The sequence below is a fragment of the Ambystoma mexicanum genome, chromosome 2p (assembly GCF_040938575.1).
Source record: "Ambystoma mexicanum isolate Mex_15411 chromosome 2p, UKY_AmexF1_1, whole genome shotgun sequence".
Taxonomy (NCBI): Eukaryota; Metazoa; Chordata; class Amphibia; order Caudata; family Ambystomatidae; genus Ambystoma; species Ambystoma mexicanum.
Window position 1 is genome coordinate 1429601794 of NC_090923.1, and position 23018 is coordinate 1429624811.

General features: G+C 44.8%; 1 protein-coding gene across 1 annotated transcript in view; it reads right to left on the reverse strand.

Annotated features, from left to right (window-relative positions):
* Positions 1-23018, reverse strand: part of KCNH2 (potassium voltage-gated channel subfamily H member 2) — a 1778384-nt gene that overhangs the window by 1489630 nt on the left and 265736 nt on the right. Inside the window, exon 2 of the mRNA XM_069645957.1 lies at positions 11782-12012. Within this exon, the coding sequence (XP_069502058.1) occupies positions 11782-12012 (231 nt within the window). The remainder of the gene's footprint in view (positions 1-11781; positions 12013-23018) is intronic.

Here is a 23018-nt window from a genome sequence, read left to right on the forward strand (position 1 = left end):
CAAGGTAGAGCAGATGATGGTTGACTATTTGAATGCTGGATTCAGGGCATGGTGAGGGGATGTGCTTGATGATTTGGTGCATGTCAATTACCGCCCCATTTACTGCCATAGGTTTTGTTTCATCAAATTCACATTTCCAACTTGGTCGGTTTACATTTTCATCAAAAGTGTATGAAGATCCTCATTGCGTTATGCACACATTCTGCAATGTGGGTAATCGTACTAGCCAGGTGGGGGGGATTGACAGTGGAAGACGTCTAGAAGGAAGTCAGGCAGCGGCCAGGGAGGTATGTGCTGGTGCGGCTTCTGCAGTGTGCCTTGCAGAACTGAGTATTACAAGGACAGTGGCACAGCCAAGATGAGACAAGTACTGCAGGGTTAGTGGTCGCAAATGTGGAAGGGGTGAGTAGGAGAAGGATAGTAGGTTTTTCCCAAAACACATCCCAGTAGTTGGAAGAAATTAAGCAAAAATGTAGGGCCGAGCAGGGAAGGGGAAAGGGAATGGGAACACGGAGAAAGGGGGCAGGCTGGAGAGAGCTAACCTGGCTGGAGAGAGTAGAAGACAAATACGTTGTGCAAAGGAAGGTGCAAACAGAAAGACATGGGCAGGAAATGTAGAATGAGGAAATGGCTGAATCAAAGAAATGGGAAATGGGGTTGAATTGACTTAGATCCCCATGGTCAACTCAACCCTTGTAGTTAGTCCCAGTTATGGCCCTATTGTTTGACAGTTTCTTGAGCTTGTTACCAGTGGCTCATCCATTGCTTCATCCTTATTCAAAGTGGCCCCATTGAATGTTCTTCCTTGGATGATTTGTACGTGTCACTGCAAAAGATCATTAAGGGATACAAGTTTTATTTTAGGGGTTGCAAATAGGTCTGCCGGGACATTTCCTACCATTTCATTACTGTATTCAGTCACACCACCTTTATCGTGTTTCCTCAGCATCTCCAAAATGTGAAGCTTTTTCCTAGGCGTACTCCCAGAAAACAACTGGTGGCCCTGCAGAAGTACCACTGACTGATTAAAGATAATACGTTTCGTAATGCTTTCAGAGCTTGGCGCATCCATCCCAGCTGCTTACGTCCACACGTAAACACTGTAATTATAATCCAAGGGCCCAGCCCTGGGGGAATCAGCCGTGCAGGAGGATTGCCACCGCAAGACACCTGCCCCTCAGGCACCCGGATCTGTGAAGAACTATGTGTAGAAATAAAATAACTCTCATAGCTTGCCAGCAAGAAGAACTGATTGTGTATGTGAATTTAACTCTCATAGCTTGCCAGCAAGAAGAACTGATTGTGTATGTGAATTTAACTCTCATAGCTTGCCAGCAAGAAGAACTATGTGTAGAAATAACATAACTCTCATAGCTTGCCAGCAAGAAGAACTATGTGTAGAAATAACATAACTCTCATAGCTTGCCAGCAAGAAGAACTGATTGTGTATGTGAATTTAACTCTCATAGCTTGCCAGCAAGAAGAACTGATTGTGTATGTGAATTTAACTCTCATAGCTTGCCAGCAAGAAGAACTGATTGTGTATGTGAATTTAACTCTCATAGCTTGCCAGCAAGAAGAACTGATTGTGTATGTGAATTTAACTCTCATAGCTTGCCAGCAAGAAGAACTGATTGTGTATGTGAATTTAACTCTCATAGCTTGCCAGCAAGAAGAACTGATTGTGTATGTGAATTTAACTCTCATAGCTTGCCAGCAAGAAGAACTGATTGTGTATGTGAATTTAAATAATTTATTTTCTCAGATCAGTTTACAAACTTTACTTCATGAATAAAAACAAAAAGTTTATCAAATAAACAATAATAGACAAAAGTAATGCAATAATACAGATCAGTTTGATAAAACTGAAGTGTAAATAATACTTCAAGTTAAACTTAAATTCCACAAAATTCATATTATACAGTGACTTAGTTGTAGAAAAGTGCTTATGTCGAGAATTCAAGTATCAATTGAAGTTAAAATATCTTTTCAATTGTACAGTACTTAAAAGCACTTTTGTCACTAATCTGCATCGTATATTAAGAACCTTTTTCAATTAGTGCAAAATTTCCCAAGTAAATTAGGGAGGGATGGCACAAAGCAAAAATATTAAAGAAGGCCAACATTGGCAGTTTTTTAGCATCTTGAGGACTGACATCAAGGTTCTTTCTCCAACTGAACCACATTTGTGGCAAAAGAACAGCAAGTGCACCAGGAACTGTTGCATATCAGGGCAAAATTGACAAAAACTATTTGCCAAATTGTTGTTAGTATTATAATTGAAAATCCATCTAGCAGTAATTGAATTCAAAGAGATATAATTAAAACATAATTTAGTATTTAAAAGTCAACGTTTCAAATAAGGAAAGCATGCAATATATGGCTGTCTATCAGCACCTAAAGTGATAATCGTATAACACCTGTTCATATATCTGGTAGTCTCCTAAATTTGCAGCTCTCTTTCAAATTTAGCTCAAACTAATTTCTTCAATGAGAATAAAATATCCTTATCAAGTCTGGCTAAATACCCTGCAGTAGTACACTGCAAAAATGGGGGCTATAATCTCTTTACATAAGCAGCACATTGGAACAATTCCAGCTCTGTCGCTCATCCAAATATGCTTGAGAATTATCTTGGTGACTTATATGTGACTACTGTGCAGGCTACTGTAAATAATAGAATGGGCGACTAGACCAAAGTGATCTACTATCAATTTGATATGCAACTCCAGATGACAGAAATAGTTTGAGGAGTACAAAGGCAAATTTGGCAGACATTTACAAAACAAATCTTTGGTTCTTTGTAAAGGGTGACCTTTATCAACACATTAAATACCTGTCATATAAGACCACAGAAAATACTTTAGCTTTGTCTATACAAAGTATATATTTAATTGAAAGTTTGTTGCACATTTAAGAATGTCAATAACTTCTTGCCTCATTCTATGTGACTGCCTAGCGACATGTGCAGATGGTGATATAGAATGACTAAGGTTCATGCCCAGACAGCCAAACTATCCTCATATTGTATTGGCCAATTCCTGGTAGTGAACATCCTAAGCAGAACCAGAAATGATGCCTCACAGAACTATACTCTTTTAATTTATGTTTACACAAAAAGCGTAGAAGGACCAAAGTCCACACAGGAGGCTAAAAATAAGGGATCAGTGTCGGCTGATCAAATATTAAAATTATTTATTATCAAATTCTTTATTACATTAATGCATATATTCCTTAAAATCAAAAACACATAGATATCACACATTTTAAACATGTGATGCTTCTCAATTGAACTTCTTATTCTAGTTTGAATTCCATTATAAAATAATGCATGTATCAAAAAACAATCAGGTACTCTGGTGGGCATAAGGTGAACTCTTAACAAGTGCAAAAGGTGCAGACATCTGAATGTTTTCAAAGAAAACACATAATCACAGGTTAACTTACATTTACATTTCATCCTAGAGAGGCTATACAGTTGGTATAAACAATTAGTAGCATTGGTAATTAATAAGTAGAAACACTATTGCCAGCCTAAAACAGATTGGGATTTGAAATGCCACGAGTGTTTTGTGTTTCTACCCTGCAGTCAACATAAAACCGTATATAGGTTATTTGTGTACAAATTAAATAAAATGGGGGTCCGCAAACACCCTTACCGGACTCCACGACTAACATGAAATTCCTTTCAATCAGAACTGAAACCAACAACAGCAAAGTTGTAACCATGTAAGGAGACCAATCCGTGTAACAGCTGGTGCAGTATAGCAAGCTTTCTTAGGGTTATCCATAGCTTCACTCTGTTTACAGAGATAGGTCCAGCAACACAACATATAGTGATTCATGTTTAGTAAAATATGGCATGGCAACTCAAAGATAAACGTCACGCGTTTGATGTTGGGTACTTAGATGCACTGCAGCCAGGATAGTGTTCCTCTCAATCCAGTGATTGAACTTGTCCAAGAGGACTTTCCCAACAATCAGGAAAATATCTACTTTAGCCCAAGAGAAGGGCAAGCAAGCAAGCTTTGCCATTCAATTGCCCATCTTGCAAAGCAACAGACAGCAAGTGTCAATCATCAGTTTGTAAAAACCAGAAGGGTGCAAAAATGTTGTCCATATTAAAAGCAATAGAAGTGTCTATAGAATGTATTTCCTTCTTTTTGTTAAGCTTGAGCATGGGACAACATATATGATGAAAACGATTTTAAAACAATAAATTACAAAAACATAAAAGCAACACATTCAATTTCCAATTACAGTAAAATCAATTGTAAACCAAACACCCATCCTCAATCTCTGATCTTTCTACAATAACCCTCTTACCTACTTCTCTCAATCCCCCATACACCACCCGCCATGTGCAAATAGGTTTGAACAAGGATTGCCCCAATTGAAAGGGGTAACAGGGAGAAACCCCCTACCTGCGAGTCTTGGTTTCTCACCCAGAAAAACCTCCACTCTGCCCTATACCAAGCCAAATTAAGCTCGGCTAAGCAGCTCACACACACGGAAGTGTCACACATTCACATAGCTGTGAGTCGCACACGCATGTAGGTCACAAATTAATGCACACAATTGTGAAACTCACACACTTTCAATTTGCTGTAAATGACTCTTTGCAAAAGGGATCTCTGTTACAGAACCTTGAAAGCACTTTAGTCAAGCAATAATTTGTAAAGCGGAAAATCAGTCGCCTGTTAGGCAAGGTCTTCCATGGTATCTTACCACATTACCACTTGGTGTAACCCAAGAATGAATCCCACACTACCTCCAAGGTAGTGTTCCCATTAACCTTATGGTAACACAAGGTAGCCGATACGATACAACCACTCAGCATAACAAAAGGCTACATTTCCCATTACATTACCCTCTAGGTAACTCTACTTAACATATCCCATTACCCCTTAGGCCATAGGTCCACAACTCATGTCTTTGAACGCTGCCAACAGCTCAGGTTATCAGGATGTCCAACATGAATATTCATGAGACACATTTGCATTAGATGGATCCAGAACAGCAAATCATTTATACTGGTGATGGTTATCCTGGAAAACCTGAGCAGGTTTGCAAGCTTGCGGGAGAGAGTGGTGCAACACCGCCTTACAGTAACATCAGAAGATCTGTTTATCAGCGAGGTAGTAGATCCACTCCCCTCAAAGTGCCACGGGATAGCACGCCATTTCCTCAAGCATGACATCATTAGCAAGGCCAACAGAAAAGGCAAAAAGGGTTGCATAAGACCACATTACATTACATTAACACACAGTGTATCAACATAGCACATAGTCATCTGGCTCTAATGAAACAAAGTAAGAGCCGCAAAATGAACAGACCGGCAATAATTTAACAGTCAGAACAGGCAATTCTACAAAGACCTTCTGCACTTTCGAGTGAGCAGTTAAGAAGCTTTTCAGCAATGTTGTTGTACATTTAAGAGGAACGTGTTAGCACTTCTTGGAAGAAATACTTATCTTTAAGTAGGGCTGCTGTATTTTTACTGGGTCTCTATGGCACATTGAATGGGGCAGTGTCATCCCATGTCAGCAGGGTTCGCCTTCACCGCCTGGGTTGTAACCAGTTTGCACCCATCCATTTCAACAACAGAGACTACAGGGCCGGTGTGCCATGTAAAGGAACGCCAAACATTGCGAGGTCTGTCAATACTCCTCTTTGTTGGTGGCCATTTTGGCTTCTGCCCTAAGTTTGCCATTGGGATCTTCAAATTTAAGACTCATAGGGCCTCATTACGAGGTATGCGGTAGAGGGATAAAAGGGCCGGTAGAGATGCCAGCCCCGTTATCCCACTACCGCCCCATTAGGAGGTCTCCTCGCGGGATGCAAACAACGGGCCCATCATTAACGGGCCCATTGTTTGCATCCTCCCCATTCCCATTGAACCCTATGGGGGCACAAATCGGAATGGGGATGTACTGGGTCCGGGTTCCTGGGAAGGGGAATTACCGGGCCCTTCAAAGTCGGAATGGCCCAGTACTTCCCCATTCCGGGACCCCGGACACGGTACCCGGTATGGGGGTAGCCATGCCGCTAATAGCAGCATGGCTACCTCCATACTTGTAATGAGGCACATAGTGTGAGCCCTAGTCTCTGGTATATGTTCTTTTATATCGATCCATCGCTGGTATTTTCTTGTTGCTTGTATATGTTTATTGTTTGTTTATTATGTTATGTTTGCTGGAGTCTTGTTTTGTGTAGCACTCTGAGGCCATTTTAAATAAATAAATACATTTTAAAAAAATATATTGATGGCTCTTCTCTCATTTATATTTTATGTGGGTGAATGCTCTGCTCTTCGCGGATGAAGCGTGACAATTGTCAAATAGGAATACTGTTTTTCAAGATAGTGGTCCCACAAACAAATACCTAGTAATGTAAAAGGTGCAGTGACCCATTTAAGGCATCATAAAATATGGGACAAAGGAGAACCCCAGAAAAAGACAATTGTAGCCACTAATACAGTTCAGGAGACATCTTGTTACTCTCACACCAAGTGTGATTAGATCATTAGGTCACTTTATTTATTTTGAATTCTGGTACTTGTAGTTTTAAACCTAAACTGAGACATAAAAAGTACAAAGACAGATCTGGCATAGAGGAGCTACTCACGCCTAATGCAGGATAACTGAAAAGTTGAGACTGTAAATGGCAGGAATTGTGCGTATCCCAAAACAAACCGCTGGATACAATTGGGAGGCAGCCTGAGAACATGCCACAATCTTCCCAAAGTGTACAGATTCCAACTGCTGCAATCTGTGGATTCAACTGAATTAGATTACATCAAAACTAAACTTCCTTGTGAGCTGCATGTAATGTAGGTGGTCTTGTATAGCACCCTACAGCGAAATAAATCGCAACCAGTCTGTGTGAGGAATTGCCATCTTGCAAGGGTGCAGAACCCTTGTTTTTTATTTGTAGCATATGAAATGATGTGGGTGATACCTACTTCAGGGGGCAATATGCTAACCAGGTTCCTTCTGTGCCGCAGCTCCATGCCAAAAGCACCGCGCACTTGTGCCTGGCTGCATCAGTAGCCCATCCACAACACCCACTTTGCTTGTGGCGCAGAGCAGATTCGAAGGTCACAAGATGTCCACTAGACCGCCGCAGTGACAGCAAAATTGCTGCAGCACAGGGGCAACATGTAAGTTATGCACCCTGTGCCCAAACTACAATGATCATGAGTACCCCATGCTGATGGCAGGGTAATCTCTAAGAATAAGCTATGCCTGAGTTGAGGCATAGTGCATGGAGAGACTTATGATTGTGGCCGCAACAAACCAAATGATATTGCACATGTGTCAGCTCCTTTGAGTCAGGTCTTCTGTGTAAGGGAATGTGTCTTAGGGTCAGACGGGACGATACTGCCACCCGGCAGGACAGAAACCCAGAGGACGCAGCCATTCTTTGATTCTCTTTTTGAAGACCGGCAACCCCTCCCACAGAGACCGCCGCATAGCAGTCAGTGGTCCTGGGCCAAGGTATCAAAGAAGCACATACATTCAGGAGGAGTAGCCTCACACCAGGGTGAGGCGCTGCATATATAAAGGTATTCTGTTGTCAGTAGGAGGTAACGGGCAGGAGTAGGATAGGCAGGAGTGCTCTGAAAAATGGAAGAAGTCTTCCACCATCCCGTTTCTTGCTGTCTCTCTTTCCCTTTCCTGTCTCCTCCACTTCCCCAGGATCAATGCACTTTGGGTGCAAGATCAAGGGGACAAACTCCACCCCAGTGGAGAGCAGGGATTGGTCCCCTAAAGCAGGCTAGTTTTAGACCAATTGCCTGTGGACTTGTGCCCTTAAACGAAGGAGCCTCACACCCCTTCGACAGCAGACCTTTAGTTCCTTGAGAATACTTTCAAGCTGAAGAGACAATTTGGGGAATCTCACCTGGACTTCCTTTAGGACAGCTGCACCGTCCAAAGCACTCCGCCACAGTTGAAGAAGGAGTCATACAAGACAGAACGAAGAGCTGGCCCGTAACCACTCTCAGAGACTATCGGGAGTGACCAGCGCTGTGTAACAGGACCAACCAATCTGCAACGGATCTTCTGTTAAAGAACAGTAGACCCTGAAGTGAAGTATCCTGTCATCGAGCCCTTTGCAAAGCCCTCACAGCAACCGGTGGGCCAGACCAACCTAAGTTCCCTGTTCATCCACAGTGAACTGGTCGCTCTGGGTTCCTCGCATCCTGAACGAGCGTGAAGGCACTGGTGCTGGTATCTGTGTTCCTCCAACCAGCCAAATGATTCCACTGCATCTCCAGCAGCCCGACATGGAATCATGTCATAGCAGAGCCTGTCCACCTCAGGCCTGAAGCATCTGCTCAATGTTGGAAACAGAACCAAATCTCTGGAGGGTCACTCGACGATCCTACCCAAAGGTTACCATAAGGCTCAGCTGGGCTAGCCCGAGAACTGCTGCCTCACTGCTTGCACCTCGACAACCCCCTTAATCGCCACTTCATGATCGCCTCCTGTTGACTTGACCCACTGGAGCATCATTCGCCAAATTCTGCCAGCAGCTAAAGCCTGAGTCGGCCGGGCCATCATTGAAGCATACTTGGGAATGCCCAGACATTCAGCACTCGAACCGTTGAAGTTCCACGGCACCAAGGTCCAGCATTCGACCCTGCTCAACACCCATTTGCTGCCATGGCCTCTGCGATCCTACATGCTCAATTGAGCTTGATAAGCTTGCATCAACATGCAACCCAGGTCTGATGCATCTGCCCACCAAGAACCAAATTCAGGAACTGATACACCAAACACCCGTCACCCCCCTGACCCTCCACTTGTTCCCCCTAGTCAACTTGGGCCCTAGAAACTGGTTAGGTCACGATCGGCCCAGTCTTTACCAAAATATCCTTTTTGGTAGTTCCTGACCTACCACCCATGGAACTAAGCTCATACTGCTACTTTCTCCCGTCTGTCACAACTCTGACTTTCCTCTGGGGTGGGCTTTTGTACAGTAATCTTTCGTTGTTCTTCTTGCAGATGGCGTGTTTTATTAAAGTGTTTATATTTTCATAGACCCTTGATTGGATATTCCCTTTAGTTTGGACGGTGATGCTGTGTTGCTTGGGTCCCTACTGGTTCACCTTCACAGCCCTCTTAAGAGTGTAGCCTGCCCTCGGCCTGCATTACCACAAAAGAAGAAGGAGGTATATCTCTTGATTGTTCCTGTTTTACCTTTATGATTGAGTTGTTTTTTGGTTTGTAGAAGTGTGAGGGCTGAGTGGGCCATTTTATCCCTTCTCATGGTTGTACTCCTGCGCGGCAGAATCCAATTCAGCACAGTCCGCCAGCAAAGCGTGAAACAAGGCTTTCCCTGCAATGCAAGAGACCATCAGCCTGCAAATCTCACAACTGTTTCCTCATCTTGTTTCACAGCATTTGCGATCTACGACATTAGGGGTGAGGTGGCTCCCACTGCTTTTCATTCTGTTCTTTGCAGTCCTACGTTTATAATAGGAAACTGCTAACTGCATTAACCAGAATGCAACATGGTGTGATCCCAAACAGCAAGAATGACACTTCACACCTGAAGTAGGACCCCTTGTGATCACTTTGCTCTTTCCCGCTTAGGCTTGATTTCCTGGGTGCAGGGGCATGCTCTGAATGTGACACTGTCCCCATTCTATGAACTCCCCCAACCTCTGCACCACTCCCTAACAGAAAGCAAAACACATTTGAGCTGTCCCTTTAAAGAACATGTCCTCTCATTTCTCCTCTCACAAAGCTCCCCTGCCCCCGTTGCCCCCACTCTCCCTGTGTCTATATCTATTGCACTCTTTCTCTGGCACTATGCCATTTCATTGACGGGTGTAATTACGATGGGTTTTTTAACAAGTATTTTTTACTGAAAAAACTCATCGAAATTGATTTCTTTTTAATTTTGGGGTGTTCCCCACCAATCCCCATCCCCTATTGTATTTTACCTATTCACGACCACCCCACCCATTATATACACTTGTCCAACCCCTCTATATTTTTTGATGAGTGTTTTCTGTAAAATGTACTCGTAAATAAAACCATCGAAAAGACACCGGTCGATAAAAGAACGCTATACCCTTTCCCTGTCTCCCTATACTTATACATATCTGTCTGTGTGTGCCACACTTAATCAAAGCACATTTTAATTGATCTTTAAATGTAACACGAGTTTTTTCTGTAAAATGTACTCGTAAATAAACCCATCGAAATGACACCTGTCAATAAAAGAACGCTATACCCTTTCCCTGTCTCCCTTTACTTACACATATGTATCTGTGTGTGTCACACTTAAAAAAGGCACATTTTAATTGATCTTAAACGTTAACACCGGTATCCGTTGCAGACTAGACTGCAAGGCAGGGGAAAGGCAAATGAAACAATGAACTCTGAAATGAGCAAATGTACCACAACGAATGTACTGGACCGGTAACAAGAGAAGGTGGCGCGAAGTGAAAGCAGGCAGCCTGCCCAAAGCAAGACAGCACCGAAGCAGGCGGGACAGTGACAACTATAGCATGCTTATTATTCAGAGAATTAGTCCAAAGAAATTCCACAAAAAGTACATGTTGGTCATGCCCCTAGAAAACGTACGCACCTTCCTTTTTTTTTTTTTGCACTAGAAATTAATGTGAAATATCGGGAGGCCCTTAAACATGTGTTGACACTGGGGGCGGGCATGAAATCCAATGGCTCATACATGTACAAAAAAGTGGCTACGGAGACTAGGGTTGAGCCAGTGATCGAAGTGAGCGGGAACGGTCAGGCGCGGTGTTCCACTACTTGTTTCGCTAGGCTTCTACCAATGGGTTGAGTTCTTACTGGGAAGACCCAAGATTATAAATAACTAGGGATGCGAAACTAAGAGCAAACACAGCCCTTCTGAGTTAGGACCATCGCTCAGTTCTCCGCACTGGCCTCTGGACCAGAATATTTGAAGCACAAGAGTGCACCAGGATAGGAAGACTGTCTTGATGCAATCACCCCGCCACATGCGCGACCACTGTACATTAGATACCGAATGAGTTGCTTGCCAGTCAGGTCCTATCCCTGCCACTGGGAAGGGTCACAGGGCGCAAGCTGTTTGATGTGTGGCGCCGCTGTTGAAAGCCCCGCCCATTTCATGTTCATATGTTAGAGCTTAGGAGATCGTAGGAGAATGTACTTGAAACCGTGGTTTGTGCTGCATTACATCCATATGACAAGCAAGGCCATGTCCTTTTGCAAATATATAGCGCCTAGATGCCTCTGGGTTGAGTGCGCTTAACAAATGCCAATATAAATAAATAAATAAGCAGCAAATATGAACGCAGTATTTTATGTACATCCATCGGGCAGGGCTCAATAGGAATGCATTATTAAGAAACATGTAATAAAGCGCCCATACATTTTTTAATCCCATGCGCCAGCACTTTATGACTGTCTTAAACTCTGATTTACGTCGCAAGAGGATAGCTCAGCGGCAACGTGCTCGGTATGGAAACAAGACAACACGAAGCAACACAGCTTCGATCCCTGGGTCCGCACTTAGAAACCTCTGGGTATTAATTGTAAGCGCGTTGTAAATATGCAACTAAGACATATTCCTGTAACAGCGCCTCGATGCCCCCGGGCTGTGTGAGTGCTTTAAAAATGCAAAATAAATAAATGTATATCCTGCACCTTTCGTCTGGCATAATAAGGAAGAATTGTAATTGTACCGCCTTTTACCCATTTTCTAAGGAAGCTCAGGTACACAAAAGTAATAAGAGGTCACACTCAAAAGAGCCCTTACCGTCCTTGCGGTAGAAGGAGATCTCCACCTTCCTCTCTTCAGAGCCCACCAGGGCCTGTGCAATCTGTGACACCGCCATCTTGTTGGTGCCCGGCCCATACAGGAAGTCACAGGTGCACGGCCGCTGCATGATCTCAGCTCGTGTGTAGCCGCACATGTCGCAGAAGCCATCGTTGCAGTAGATAACCGCACAGTTCTCCACGCGGGCATTCGCGATGATGAACTTCCGGCCTGGCAGGAGAGAGAAAGTGGGAAAGCATTAGCGTATTATTGAACACGATGTAACATTCTTGAAACCATTCAGAAGGCCGGATCGCGCCTCAAAATCCCACATGAGCTCTGGCTAGGGTTATAAGATGGAGCAGGGCCGGCCTTGGAACAGGGCAGTCTGGGCAACCGCCCGGGGCACCATTAGCCCACTGCCACGCCAACTCAGCAGAGTCTTTCAAGGTCTCCCCCTAGCTGGTCTGGTGGGAGAAGGTGCAGCAGGGGCCCTGTTGAAATGAAATGCACCCCCCTTTCGCATCGGCACCTATTGAAAAATGTGGTCCCCGGCAGCCGCGCATGACCAGGGGCATCACATTTTTTTGTTGCTGCTCGGGGCGCTGCCGCTGCTAAGGCTGGCCCTGAGATGAAGTCATGTCATTGTGGATATGAGACTTGGCTTTCAGTTGACAAACCACTGTGTCAGTTACAGCTGTGCATAACTTCAAGAAAACAAACTGGACTATCAAATATCATTTCCCAGTAGTTTGTAAAAGGACAGCTTCAAACCCAAAAATTTCCCTTGCGTCGCCGATGCCTCAGCCCCTTCTTACCCAAAAGTAGCAGAATCCCTTGCAGACATTTCAAAAATAATCCTCCACATTTCATCAAGAACCATGTACACTATTAATATAAGCCGAGGCCCTTCTGATGTAGCGCCGGGTACGATTTGACAGAATTCTGTACCCTTTGAATATCATAAATGGAGATGGTCACTAGGAGGTGTCTGATATCTGGCTATAGTTCCATCTTCTGTTAAACTATATATATGGTTCAAATTGTGTACCTGTCCTTTCAGAAGCAAACATCTGGTGAAGATGCGGGTCGAACCTCCGTTGACTTGTATAGACCGAATTTCCCTAATTCTCATGGTGCTTCTGCCTAAATGTCTTCCCGTCTTCACCAATGTTCCCATTAGATTCCCCTATCGCTTCCTTAGGAAATTAAAATCATTTGTGTTTTGGAACTCCTCCGGGGACCCGAGGTCTGATAGGATTAAATTGGATCCGTTGACCCTCCCTTACCACCTGGATGGATTGGGTCTTCTGGATCTGGAGCGGTTTGCTTGGGTGACTGCGGCCCAGCATGCGGCTCCGTGGTATTCTTCCCCGCCCACCATTCCCCCCATGAATCAAGTGCTTCCTGATGCTTTGACCCCACCAAGGGCAAATTCCCAGGAGTTGAGCACAGTTGGGCTATGCCTGCATTACACTATAGATTTAAACAGCCAATTCCTTACACCCCTGTGGTGTTTCTCAATAGGGTCCCAGGCTTGCCATTACACCTATGATGAGGGTATTACCAGGGGACCCCCAAAGCTGGCTAGATGACCTCGATTAGAATGGGGATTTCATCCCAGGGGATGGGGAGGCCCCGCCTTCACCCCATGATACTTTATTTTAGAATTCGAAATTCTATCAATCTCTTGTGTTTCTAGTTAATTGCCTATTGTATATGCTTCTGCGTTGTTTGTATATGTTATACGATCAATAAAACAGATCCCTCTCGACCCCCCAAAAAAGGAATTCCACAACTCTAGCAATGCTGCTCGAAAGCACCTTGATGGGACACCTTGAGAACCTGTCTAGAGCGCGGAACCTTACATCAATAGAATCCAACGTGTATACCTCAGATGCCTCAGCGCTAGGAGCGCTCTACAAATGTCTCAAATAAATAAATAAATAAATAAATAAAATACACTTGCGTTAACTGCTGGAAACACGGCTCCATAAACCCTCAAACCTGCAGGGAAAATGATTCAGAGCGCATAATAGGGGAGGACGTGTGGGAGCGAATAAGCATGCATGTCAAGAAAGTGTGCTTCAATTATCGAGACTGGATTTTACAATTCAAATTCTTACGCCAGGCATGACATAGGCTTGTTAGGATCCGAAAACGCGACCCTTCTTCCATTGGGGCATGCCCTAAATGTAAAGGTCCGGATGCCTGCTGCCTGCTGCCTGCTGCGTCCAGCTGGCCTGGGCTTGCCCAAAGAATCGGTCCCTTTGGCGGGTGAAGTTCCCCGGAAGGTGTGTGAAATGTTGGTAATTGAGATTTCCCCATAACCACTAATTGGCCAATTGGTTCCCTTTTGAAAATGATCAAAACCTTGACCAATTTGGTCGACTGGAGTAGAGACTAACTGGGCTTTTCTATTGGCTGAAGGCAAACTGCAGTGCTTTCCTCCGCTCGTGCAATTGCCTCCTGGATCCCAGAAGGAAGTAGACTTGCTCCCCTTTCACACGACACTTGGAAACGTCTTAGGGACTACAGAGAACCCTCAGACCTCCAAAATGGCGATCCTGCACTGTCCCTGTTCAGCATATCCTTGCCCAGGTCTGCTCAACCCTTTAATGTCCTCTTCCCAGCTGCATTTGGAAGATTAGGCGTGCCTTATTATCAGTCTAATGCCTGCTATGCTGACTATACTATTTGCTATTGAAAAACAATACATTGCATGTGTATTATTTGATTTGTGCAGGGGTATGTTAGCTCTAGTGCAGTCTTAGTGTGTGATGTTGTGTTATAATTCCTTTGCATTAAACTGCATAAGGAGTGTAAAAGAAAGCATACATACAGAATGCACGGAAGTAGATAGGTAACCTGCTGCGGGGGAGGGAGGGGGGGAGGCAGTGGGGGAGTAAAGCAGAGTGCCCCTTTGGTATGACCAAAGGGCACCAGAGCGCCAGGGGGATCGGGTGTGGGCCAGGGCTTTGCTGATCAGAGTTGCTTCTGGTCTTGGGTGTAACAACGATGCATTTTAGGGATAAATATGGCTTGTTAAGGTGTTCAAATTGAGCCTTTGGAGGCCTCGCCATTTTGGTGCAAATCTTATTCTCTTCGCAGCCAGTCTTGCGCCTGACTGGCACCTCTGGCCAATTCAGCTTGCAAACAATAATGGCAAGTTCATGAATTATGGACTGGAATGTTAAACAAGCTCCATACGGCTAATAATGTAAACCCTGCAAACAATTAACTCTAAATAACGCCGGCTGATGGTGGGCATTTATTCTTTCTCTTTCCCATTCAAATCAATATGATTGGAGCTGGGATTTGAAAAATCACACAACTTTAAAAAAAAAATGAAATTACAATACTGGCTCCAAGATTTCCTTTTGGTGATTACGAGGAACTGGAAAGACTCTCTTTTTTATTTTCATAGTTTTCATAGTCATTACAGGAAGCTATGGTAACGGTAACATTTATTTTTAAAGCGCCTATACACAGGCTAGTGTTTCAAAGCCCTCAAGGAGGGTGGGAATATGGGGGAAACAACGGTCGCTCAGGTGAGGAGCTATGGTGATTTTGCTGCTTGGTGGGAATTTGAAGGAAAAAAAAGTTGATTGTGTGAAGAAATCGGCTTGCAGTAAAGGGGCTGAGGAGAGCAAAACTGGCATTCCTTGGGCACCCAGCCACAAATGGCTCTAGAAATCACTGCTGGGGGCTAACCCTGCGTGAATATGTTCAGGCATTTCACGAATTACACTCTTTTTTTTGTGATCGAACGAAGAGCAAAATTCCCAAATTTACGCAGAGGTTCATTGAGACAGTGGCAGAGATGTCATCTCACCAAAAAACCAGGGGTAGCGGAAGTGGCATCACACAACCCTTGACCCCCTGATGACATCACAGGAAGTGATGTCATTTGACCCCGCCCCGAAGTGATATCGCGGGAAGCGATGGAACACGACCTTTCGTCCGTTGACAAAACAAGAACTGGCATCACATAGCATTGTACACTACGAAAAATATGGTTATGATATCACTATAATGTGATGTACATTTCATACAAGAATGGATCGCCATATGTATCGTTAAGATCAGTGTATATAGGCCCGTATTACTAAATTGCTGTGAATGCAAGCAGACGTCCATGACCAAATGATAATGATGTGTTATTATATAGCACTTACGCTTAAGCACTTTATATGGAAAAAATGTACACCCAATGTCACCCAACCTGTGTTGTACACATTTATCAACCTCAGAAGGTTGAAAGGCTGAGTTGAGGCATTTAAGAACAGACTAAATCAGTGACTCACCCCTTGAAGTGTACCTGAAATAAACCTTTGACAAGTCTAGCAATTATTGTATAGAATTCCAGAAAGACATTATTTGGTATTCCTATTCTTTCTTATTTAGGGTCAGTGCTGAAAGTGTCAGACTTGTGGCACTCCTGTTCTTATTTTTCTTCTTTTTGTTTAAGGGGCCTGAACAAGAAAGCCAGCCACTCCAGAAGTAGAGAGCCACACAGTGCTGACCATTTTTATTTTAAGACAGAGGTCGCAAGGAAGACCACAGAGATCGCAGTTGCGACCTCTGGTGACCCCTAAATGACGTCCCTGGGGAGTGGTAGAAGTGTAGTGGAACTGTGGTCTCGGCAGGGGAGAGGGCAGACGGGAGCATAGTGCAACATGTGACAAGGTGTTGCGGGCTGGGACATGGCAGTGGTCTAAGTGACTAGTGACTAAGGCTCCTATTACAACTTTACACCTGCACAGGGACATGAAGGGACACATGCTTGTATAAAATGGTAATTATGGTCGCACACAGTAGAGGAATGAGAAACAGAAAAAAATAAAACGAGTGGAACACAGCTCCTGCCCATTCCCGCTCACTTCTATCAGTGATTGAGCGGAGCTTGTGCTCATCCAGGGCTACAAAATGAGGCTCTTGCAGGGGACACAAGTCTGCTGCCAGGCCCCAAAGGGCCCCATAACTTTCCCATCTGCCCTACCGGGGCCTATTAGGCTTCCACAGGAGAGCGGGGTGTAAAACGCATGTTTTTCATTTTCCAACTCAAGAGCACTGTAATTTGATATGAAGTTTAAAATATTTGGGATGTTGTAGGAGGAGGAACGGCATGGGGAGTGGTGTGGGGGCGGGGGTACAATACGAGAGCGCAGACAGGCTGGTTTGCACCTCAAACGTGACCAATGAATATGTGCGACTCACCAAAGTGTGGGTCACTTTTTGGGATGTTCACCCATCGTTATTGGGGGACAAAGTCAAAAGTAGTGGGAAACCAACGTCAAATGGTGGACTATTTGTAAATATTGGTACATTGAGGAGACATGTGTCATTAGGCAAAATGAGAAATTCTGTGAAGAGGGAACAATATCTGACACGGGGCAGTGCCATGAGGGAACTAAAAAAAAAATTTAAAAAAATCAACTACCAGTGTGCATTATATGAATGGTAAAGATCATAACTATTATTATTGACCGCCAGGCCTCAAAGTTCCTATTATACGATTTGCCATTTCACAAAGTGCAGTACAATAGTCTATTAAAATGGAGGATTGAGACATTTCTTTGGTACAGACTTTGAACGGAATCACTACTACAGTATCCCAAGAGTTAGGCATAGTAAGGCCAAGTGAGGTTGAGTGATTTGGTCAGGATCACCCAGTATCATCAAGTGGGGAAGCTTGGGTTTGAGCCCTAGTCTCCTGGTTCCATAATCTCCAATTTAGGCAGTAGACAATAACTCTGTCTGTCCCATATTTAGTTTTTAGAAACAGCATACAGTGCCTCCTTCATAGTTGTCTTCTGCAAGCTAAAGGAGTGTGTTATGTTCGGATGTATACGAATTGACCTTTTCAGAATTGATCGCGGGAGAATTGACCTTTTCACAATTGATCGTGAAATTAAGGTCAAATGAAGGTCAATTAGGACATATATGGGGGGAAACCCCCTGCAACTCCTATTCAATCCAAACCCCCCCGCAACCCCCACCCAATCCCATTATATTATTTATTACCACAAACCCACCCCACACACATATATATATATATATATATATATAAAAGTAAAACAAATGTAAAGGTCAATTGTGCAGGTCAATTAGGACCACTATTATTAGGTCAATTAGGACAAAAGGCCAATTGGAAAAGGTCAATTTGGGTAGTAACATAAATTCAATGTAGCTAATTTGCAAAAAGAGCAAATCACATAACCACTCAACCAACCTGACAATGTACCTATAAAAAAAAGGTAAAAAAAAGGTGTTGGGTAAAACACTACATAAAAAGTACAATGAGACCTCTTATCCACAAAGCCTGCTCTCGTCTTTCATGTTGAAGAACTCCGAAGTTCAGCTGGGCTGGGTTGCTGTTGGGAACTTGTAGTGCCACGCCTCTGATTTGTAGGCAAGATGCCCGGTGGCAGAGGCCGAATGTGATCCTTCTCTTTCCCACCCTTGTACTCCTTATGCTGATGTTCAATCCTTCCTTTCCCTTCCTTCTACTCTACGCCCCTTCTTCTTTACACTCTCCTTTGTCCCCCCTCTCTATCACTGTTCCTGTATCTCGGACTAGAGGTTCTCTCTAACTTTCTATTCTCCAGCGCCTCTCTATCAGTACTCTCTCCTCTCCACACCAATACTACTTTTCCCTCTCCACACCTCTATTACTCTAAAAACACTTCTACTCTCCACACTACAAATCTCCCCACTCAACCCACACCTTCTGCTGTAGTCACTCTCCTTTCACTCTCACAGTCACATTTTCATTCTTACTCCTTGCACGCACACTCACACCCAAGTACCACGTTCTCCCACCAACCAATATCTCACATTTCACCTTCAGAAATCCTCCTCCAAGTTCCTCTGCACCTTCCTTCCTCTGCATGGTCTGTTGGTACTCCTCCTCCCTTGCCCTCACCTGAACAACCAATACCTTCCTGTTTCCTGGGGCCCTTTTAATACTTCCCTTCCCCCTCCATTGGCTCTCTCCCTCACCTGGTTTCCCGGGCCAACCGCAGGCTTTCCTTTTCTCAGGGGAGTTGTTATAGGAAATCAAGCACATAAAAGGAGATCTTTAGTCCCACCCATTTCTCACACGCTGGCCCACCTGCGTTTGGAAGTGCAAGCCCGCCATAACCACAGTCAATGTCCCAGTTCATGGTTGCTGGAATGTTTGATATGCAGATTTCACATGGGGACCATTCTTTAAGTATTGTGTAGAGTGTTGGGATTGCCAGTGTGTTGTATGGACGGCTCTGCATGCTCCTTGCAGGTGAAGTTAATTGTCTCACATTGTTCTCTGTCACATTGAATGTTTGGCCCGCTGACGTGAGGAATGCTCTACGGTACGGTAGTCCCTCGCTATCTCTGTCCCATTCAAGCTGCGCGTTCCTCCACCACTAGGCATGCTGGTTGCTGAAGTCCTATGAGAGAAGAATGAGACTGGTCAGCATTGTGCAGTGCAGACATGTGGCAAGAACATGCGGTACTCATTTCATGCAGACAGGGACAAGTGGAGTGGAAAGGGATTGGGACCATACCAACTACATACCCCGCCTCTGGCCAGGACTGGCTCTGGTGAAAACCTTGGTAGGCCCCCCACCCGAGATTGAGAGGGGTCTCCATCTCCTTTTGACCGGGCCAGGTCCCTGAGCTTAGTCGTTAATAATGTTGGGCATAGTTGTGACCCCTAGAGATGCGTTGGTTCATCCCCCTTTTCTGGCTAGCATTGCCAGCCCAGCTAGTTACTCTATGTAATTATTGTTTACTGGACTTATCTTTCTGAGGGTACAGCGTTCTAAGGGTCCACTTAAATGCTCCATGCATTAACCAAAATCAGTCATGGGCTCCGCTGTTAAGAATGCTTAAGGCCTTGTCATTCTAGACTTTGGGTGATGGTGGACCAGATGAAGAGGTGATGTAGGCATATCTATCCTTTGCCTCAATGGTCCATTAATTCATCACAGAACCTTCACACCAAGCTCTGCAAATGTTGACCAATGTTCGTTGTGATGGCATATATATATTGAAGTCTAGAAGAAATTGCACCAATTAGGATATTTTACAAGGAATTGAAGTGGAAAACAGCCGCTGTGAGGTCATTATCATGGGTGAGGTTTATGTGTGCAGTCCGATGTATGGGTAGTAGGGATACTTGGTGGGCATCATTTGTGCCTACATTGGTATCCACTCAAAATCATGACCCCCCCCCCCCCAAAAGATCTGTAGAAATGTAATGTGATCTACGGGGGATTCTCATGGGGTTCACTGGAGAACCAAAGAGGCAAGTGCTCTCAGCAAGCCATTCCCTATTTAGGACCAGGCACATCAAGATCAAGCATAGCACCTCTGCTCTTCATTATGTACATGGTCCCCCTCATGAGATTCATCGAAAGGCACTGACTCTCACACTGCAACTACACAGATGAGGCACAAATCATATTCTTTTCTTAAAATGTATTTATTTCTGTTGAGTTCATATGAACTTTTCATAAAATAGTATCCATATATGCATTAACACCATAACATTAGAATCACCAGGTCAAATATGCACTCACAAAAGAAATAAAAATAAAAATTCATAATCTCACGAGTTGTAAGAAAAATCGTCAAGAATACACAATCGAATGTGTACACACACTCATTCTTTCAGCAGTTTCAGCAGTCCTCCCCCCTTTTCATCACTGCCTCCTCCACGGGGCAGGGATTGTTGTACCTAGTGTCTGGGCTGTGGCGAGCTGTGGCCATTCTTCTGATCTGGTGAGGCCTTCCAGTATGGTCGCCAGGTTTGCCGCTCCAATTTGAGCACTCCCCCTGTGCCGGGGTATGCAGCTGATTTGCTGAGCATTTTCATCATACCGCAGTAGGTCCGGGAGCCAGAAGGCGAAAGCCAGCTCTCTTCTAAGGACCTCTTTTAAGGAGCCTGTCTGGGCCTGCTGGGGTCCTGGAGGGATTGGAGGTCCTCCCCCCTCTTCTACTGTCTTCTACTGTCATCAACCACCTCTGACCAGTGTCTCCCAACATTGCCCATAACAGATGGTAAGGTTTTGCACACCTACCTCCTTCTGACCCCCGTGTTCCAATGTTGAAGTCTGCTCAGGTCCTCACTCGCGGGTCTGCTGGTATTTTCGGAGCACTCCCCCTAAAGTGCCATCTCCAGCTCCCTATGACTCAGCTTAATCATTGTTTTTACCGCTATTCGCACATCTACTTGTCCCCTCTCACTCAGCTGCCTCCTCTCTCTTGTGATACACATTTCGTATTGGATCGCGGGCTGATGTTCCTCTTCCTGCTAATGGTCCTCTGTGTGCTGCACTACAAAGCATTCCCCGCACTAACTGACTGACGAGCTTCTGAAGTTGCTATGCCTTCCTTGGGCCTTCCTCCTTTGGTGGCTCACCGGTCTGCCTCGAATTTCTCTCCACATGTGTTCCGCCTTCTCCCACTATTGCCATGATGAACTTTACGCCTCACTCTCCTTATTCGGAATATCAAAAAATGGTGCCCGGTTGGTCTGAATGTCAGGCTGCTTTAATGAAGCCCTAATAACTGCTGCCTTTACTGTATGGCTTCAAACTTGGAATTTGATGTGCTTGTAAACCTGCGCACTGGCTGTTTTTTTGCTACATTTTAAAGCTTTGCCTGAACCTCCAATTTAGATGTGTTTTCCAGACCTGCATTTTAGTGCTTTGCCTGAATCTCGAATTTAGATGTGTTTTAAACCTGCTTTGTCGTGCTTTGCCTGAATCTACTTTATCTTCTCCTGTAGGCTGCCAGGTGAGTTATTTTGTGCACTGTGTGGCTCTGAGTTTTGTCTCCCAACCCTGGGCAACCTTCTGTCCACCACCCGCTCTTCCCTATGGTGCTCGCCATCTCACCTATCTATTCTAACTGCTACTACTCTATTACCCATCCTCCCTCTCTTTCGAAGCCTGGAAGGAAAACATTTAAGAAGGGTCTTCTGGTCTCAAACCCAGGTCTGCCCATTGCTGACACCTATGTCAATGCTATCTCTAGGCAGACTATTACCAATATTCTCTTTGTTGTTCCCTCGCCTGACCTATGGACTCGCCATATGGTTTCTATCCTCGCCCCTTTCTCTTCTTCATCCATTAATGGTGGAACCAGATGGGAAGAGCTCTTGTCACACTTCCCATCATCCAGGTGTGTCATCAATACCTACCCGAACGGCACTATCATGGCCCAGGGCTCTTAGCCCAACCTCCTCCTTCTTGATAGGCAGCTCCCATCTTTCATTAACCTCCTCCCTTCTCCAGCCACTCCTCCATATTCCACACCCCTCCCTACTCCCCCCTCCAGTGGTGGTACCTCAACCCTGTACCCCCGTGGAAATCCTTTAAAGGTGGCTACCAGCTTAAATCAGTTACCCTCACTCTGCTGTCAAACACTCCTCTGACATCTGGCATGTCCTTGAAGACTTTGCCCTTGATGTCCTTTCGCTCACCGAGACGTGGTTCAATGCCAGCTCTGTAACAGCTTTTGAAACTTTTCTTCCTAGGGGTTATAAGATCCTTTCCAAGTCTAGGCTTAACCAGCCTGGAGGTGAAGTGGGCCCTGTTTTCTTTGAATTTATCCCTGTCTCTGTCATACCCGTTCAATCCTACTCTTCCTTTGAATGCCTTGTCTGCAAGCTCTGCATCTCTCCTACCCTGTTCATCACTCTCGCTTCTATATGAGGGCCCCTGGGCCTGTTTTCATCTTCCTAGCTGAGTGGGCCAACTTTGCCTCTTCTCCCCTGACTTTACTTCTAAGCTCCTCCTCCTCAGAGATTTCAATATTCATCTTGACCCGACCTTACCCTGCCGCAAGCTCTGTGACTCTTTCTCCCTCACCATTCTTCCTTCTGGTCCCATGCACTAAGCTGGGCACACTCTTGATGCGCTAATCTCAGCTGACTTTTCTCTCTCTAACCCTCTCAGTACGCCTCTCTCCTGGTCTGTTCACTCTATACTCTCATCTGGAGGTCCTCAGCTGCCCGGTTAAACCTCGGCAAGCACTGCCAGCCAACTTCTCCATCATTTGACCGATGATGCGAGTGTCAGCTTCCGCCTTTGCTACCTATTTTATTCCCCCATCCACTCCTGCTATTGACCCTCAGTCTGACTCAGTCCTTGCTAACCTCCACCTCTCCATTTCCAACACCCATGACATCCTTGCCCCTGCCATGAGAAGTGCAACAGTTGGTATGAATCCGACCTAGCCCCGCT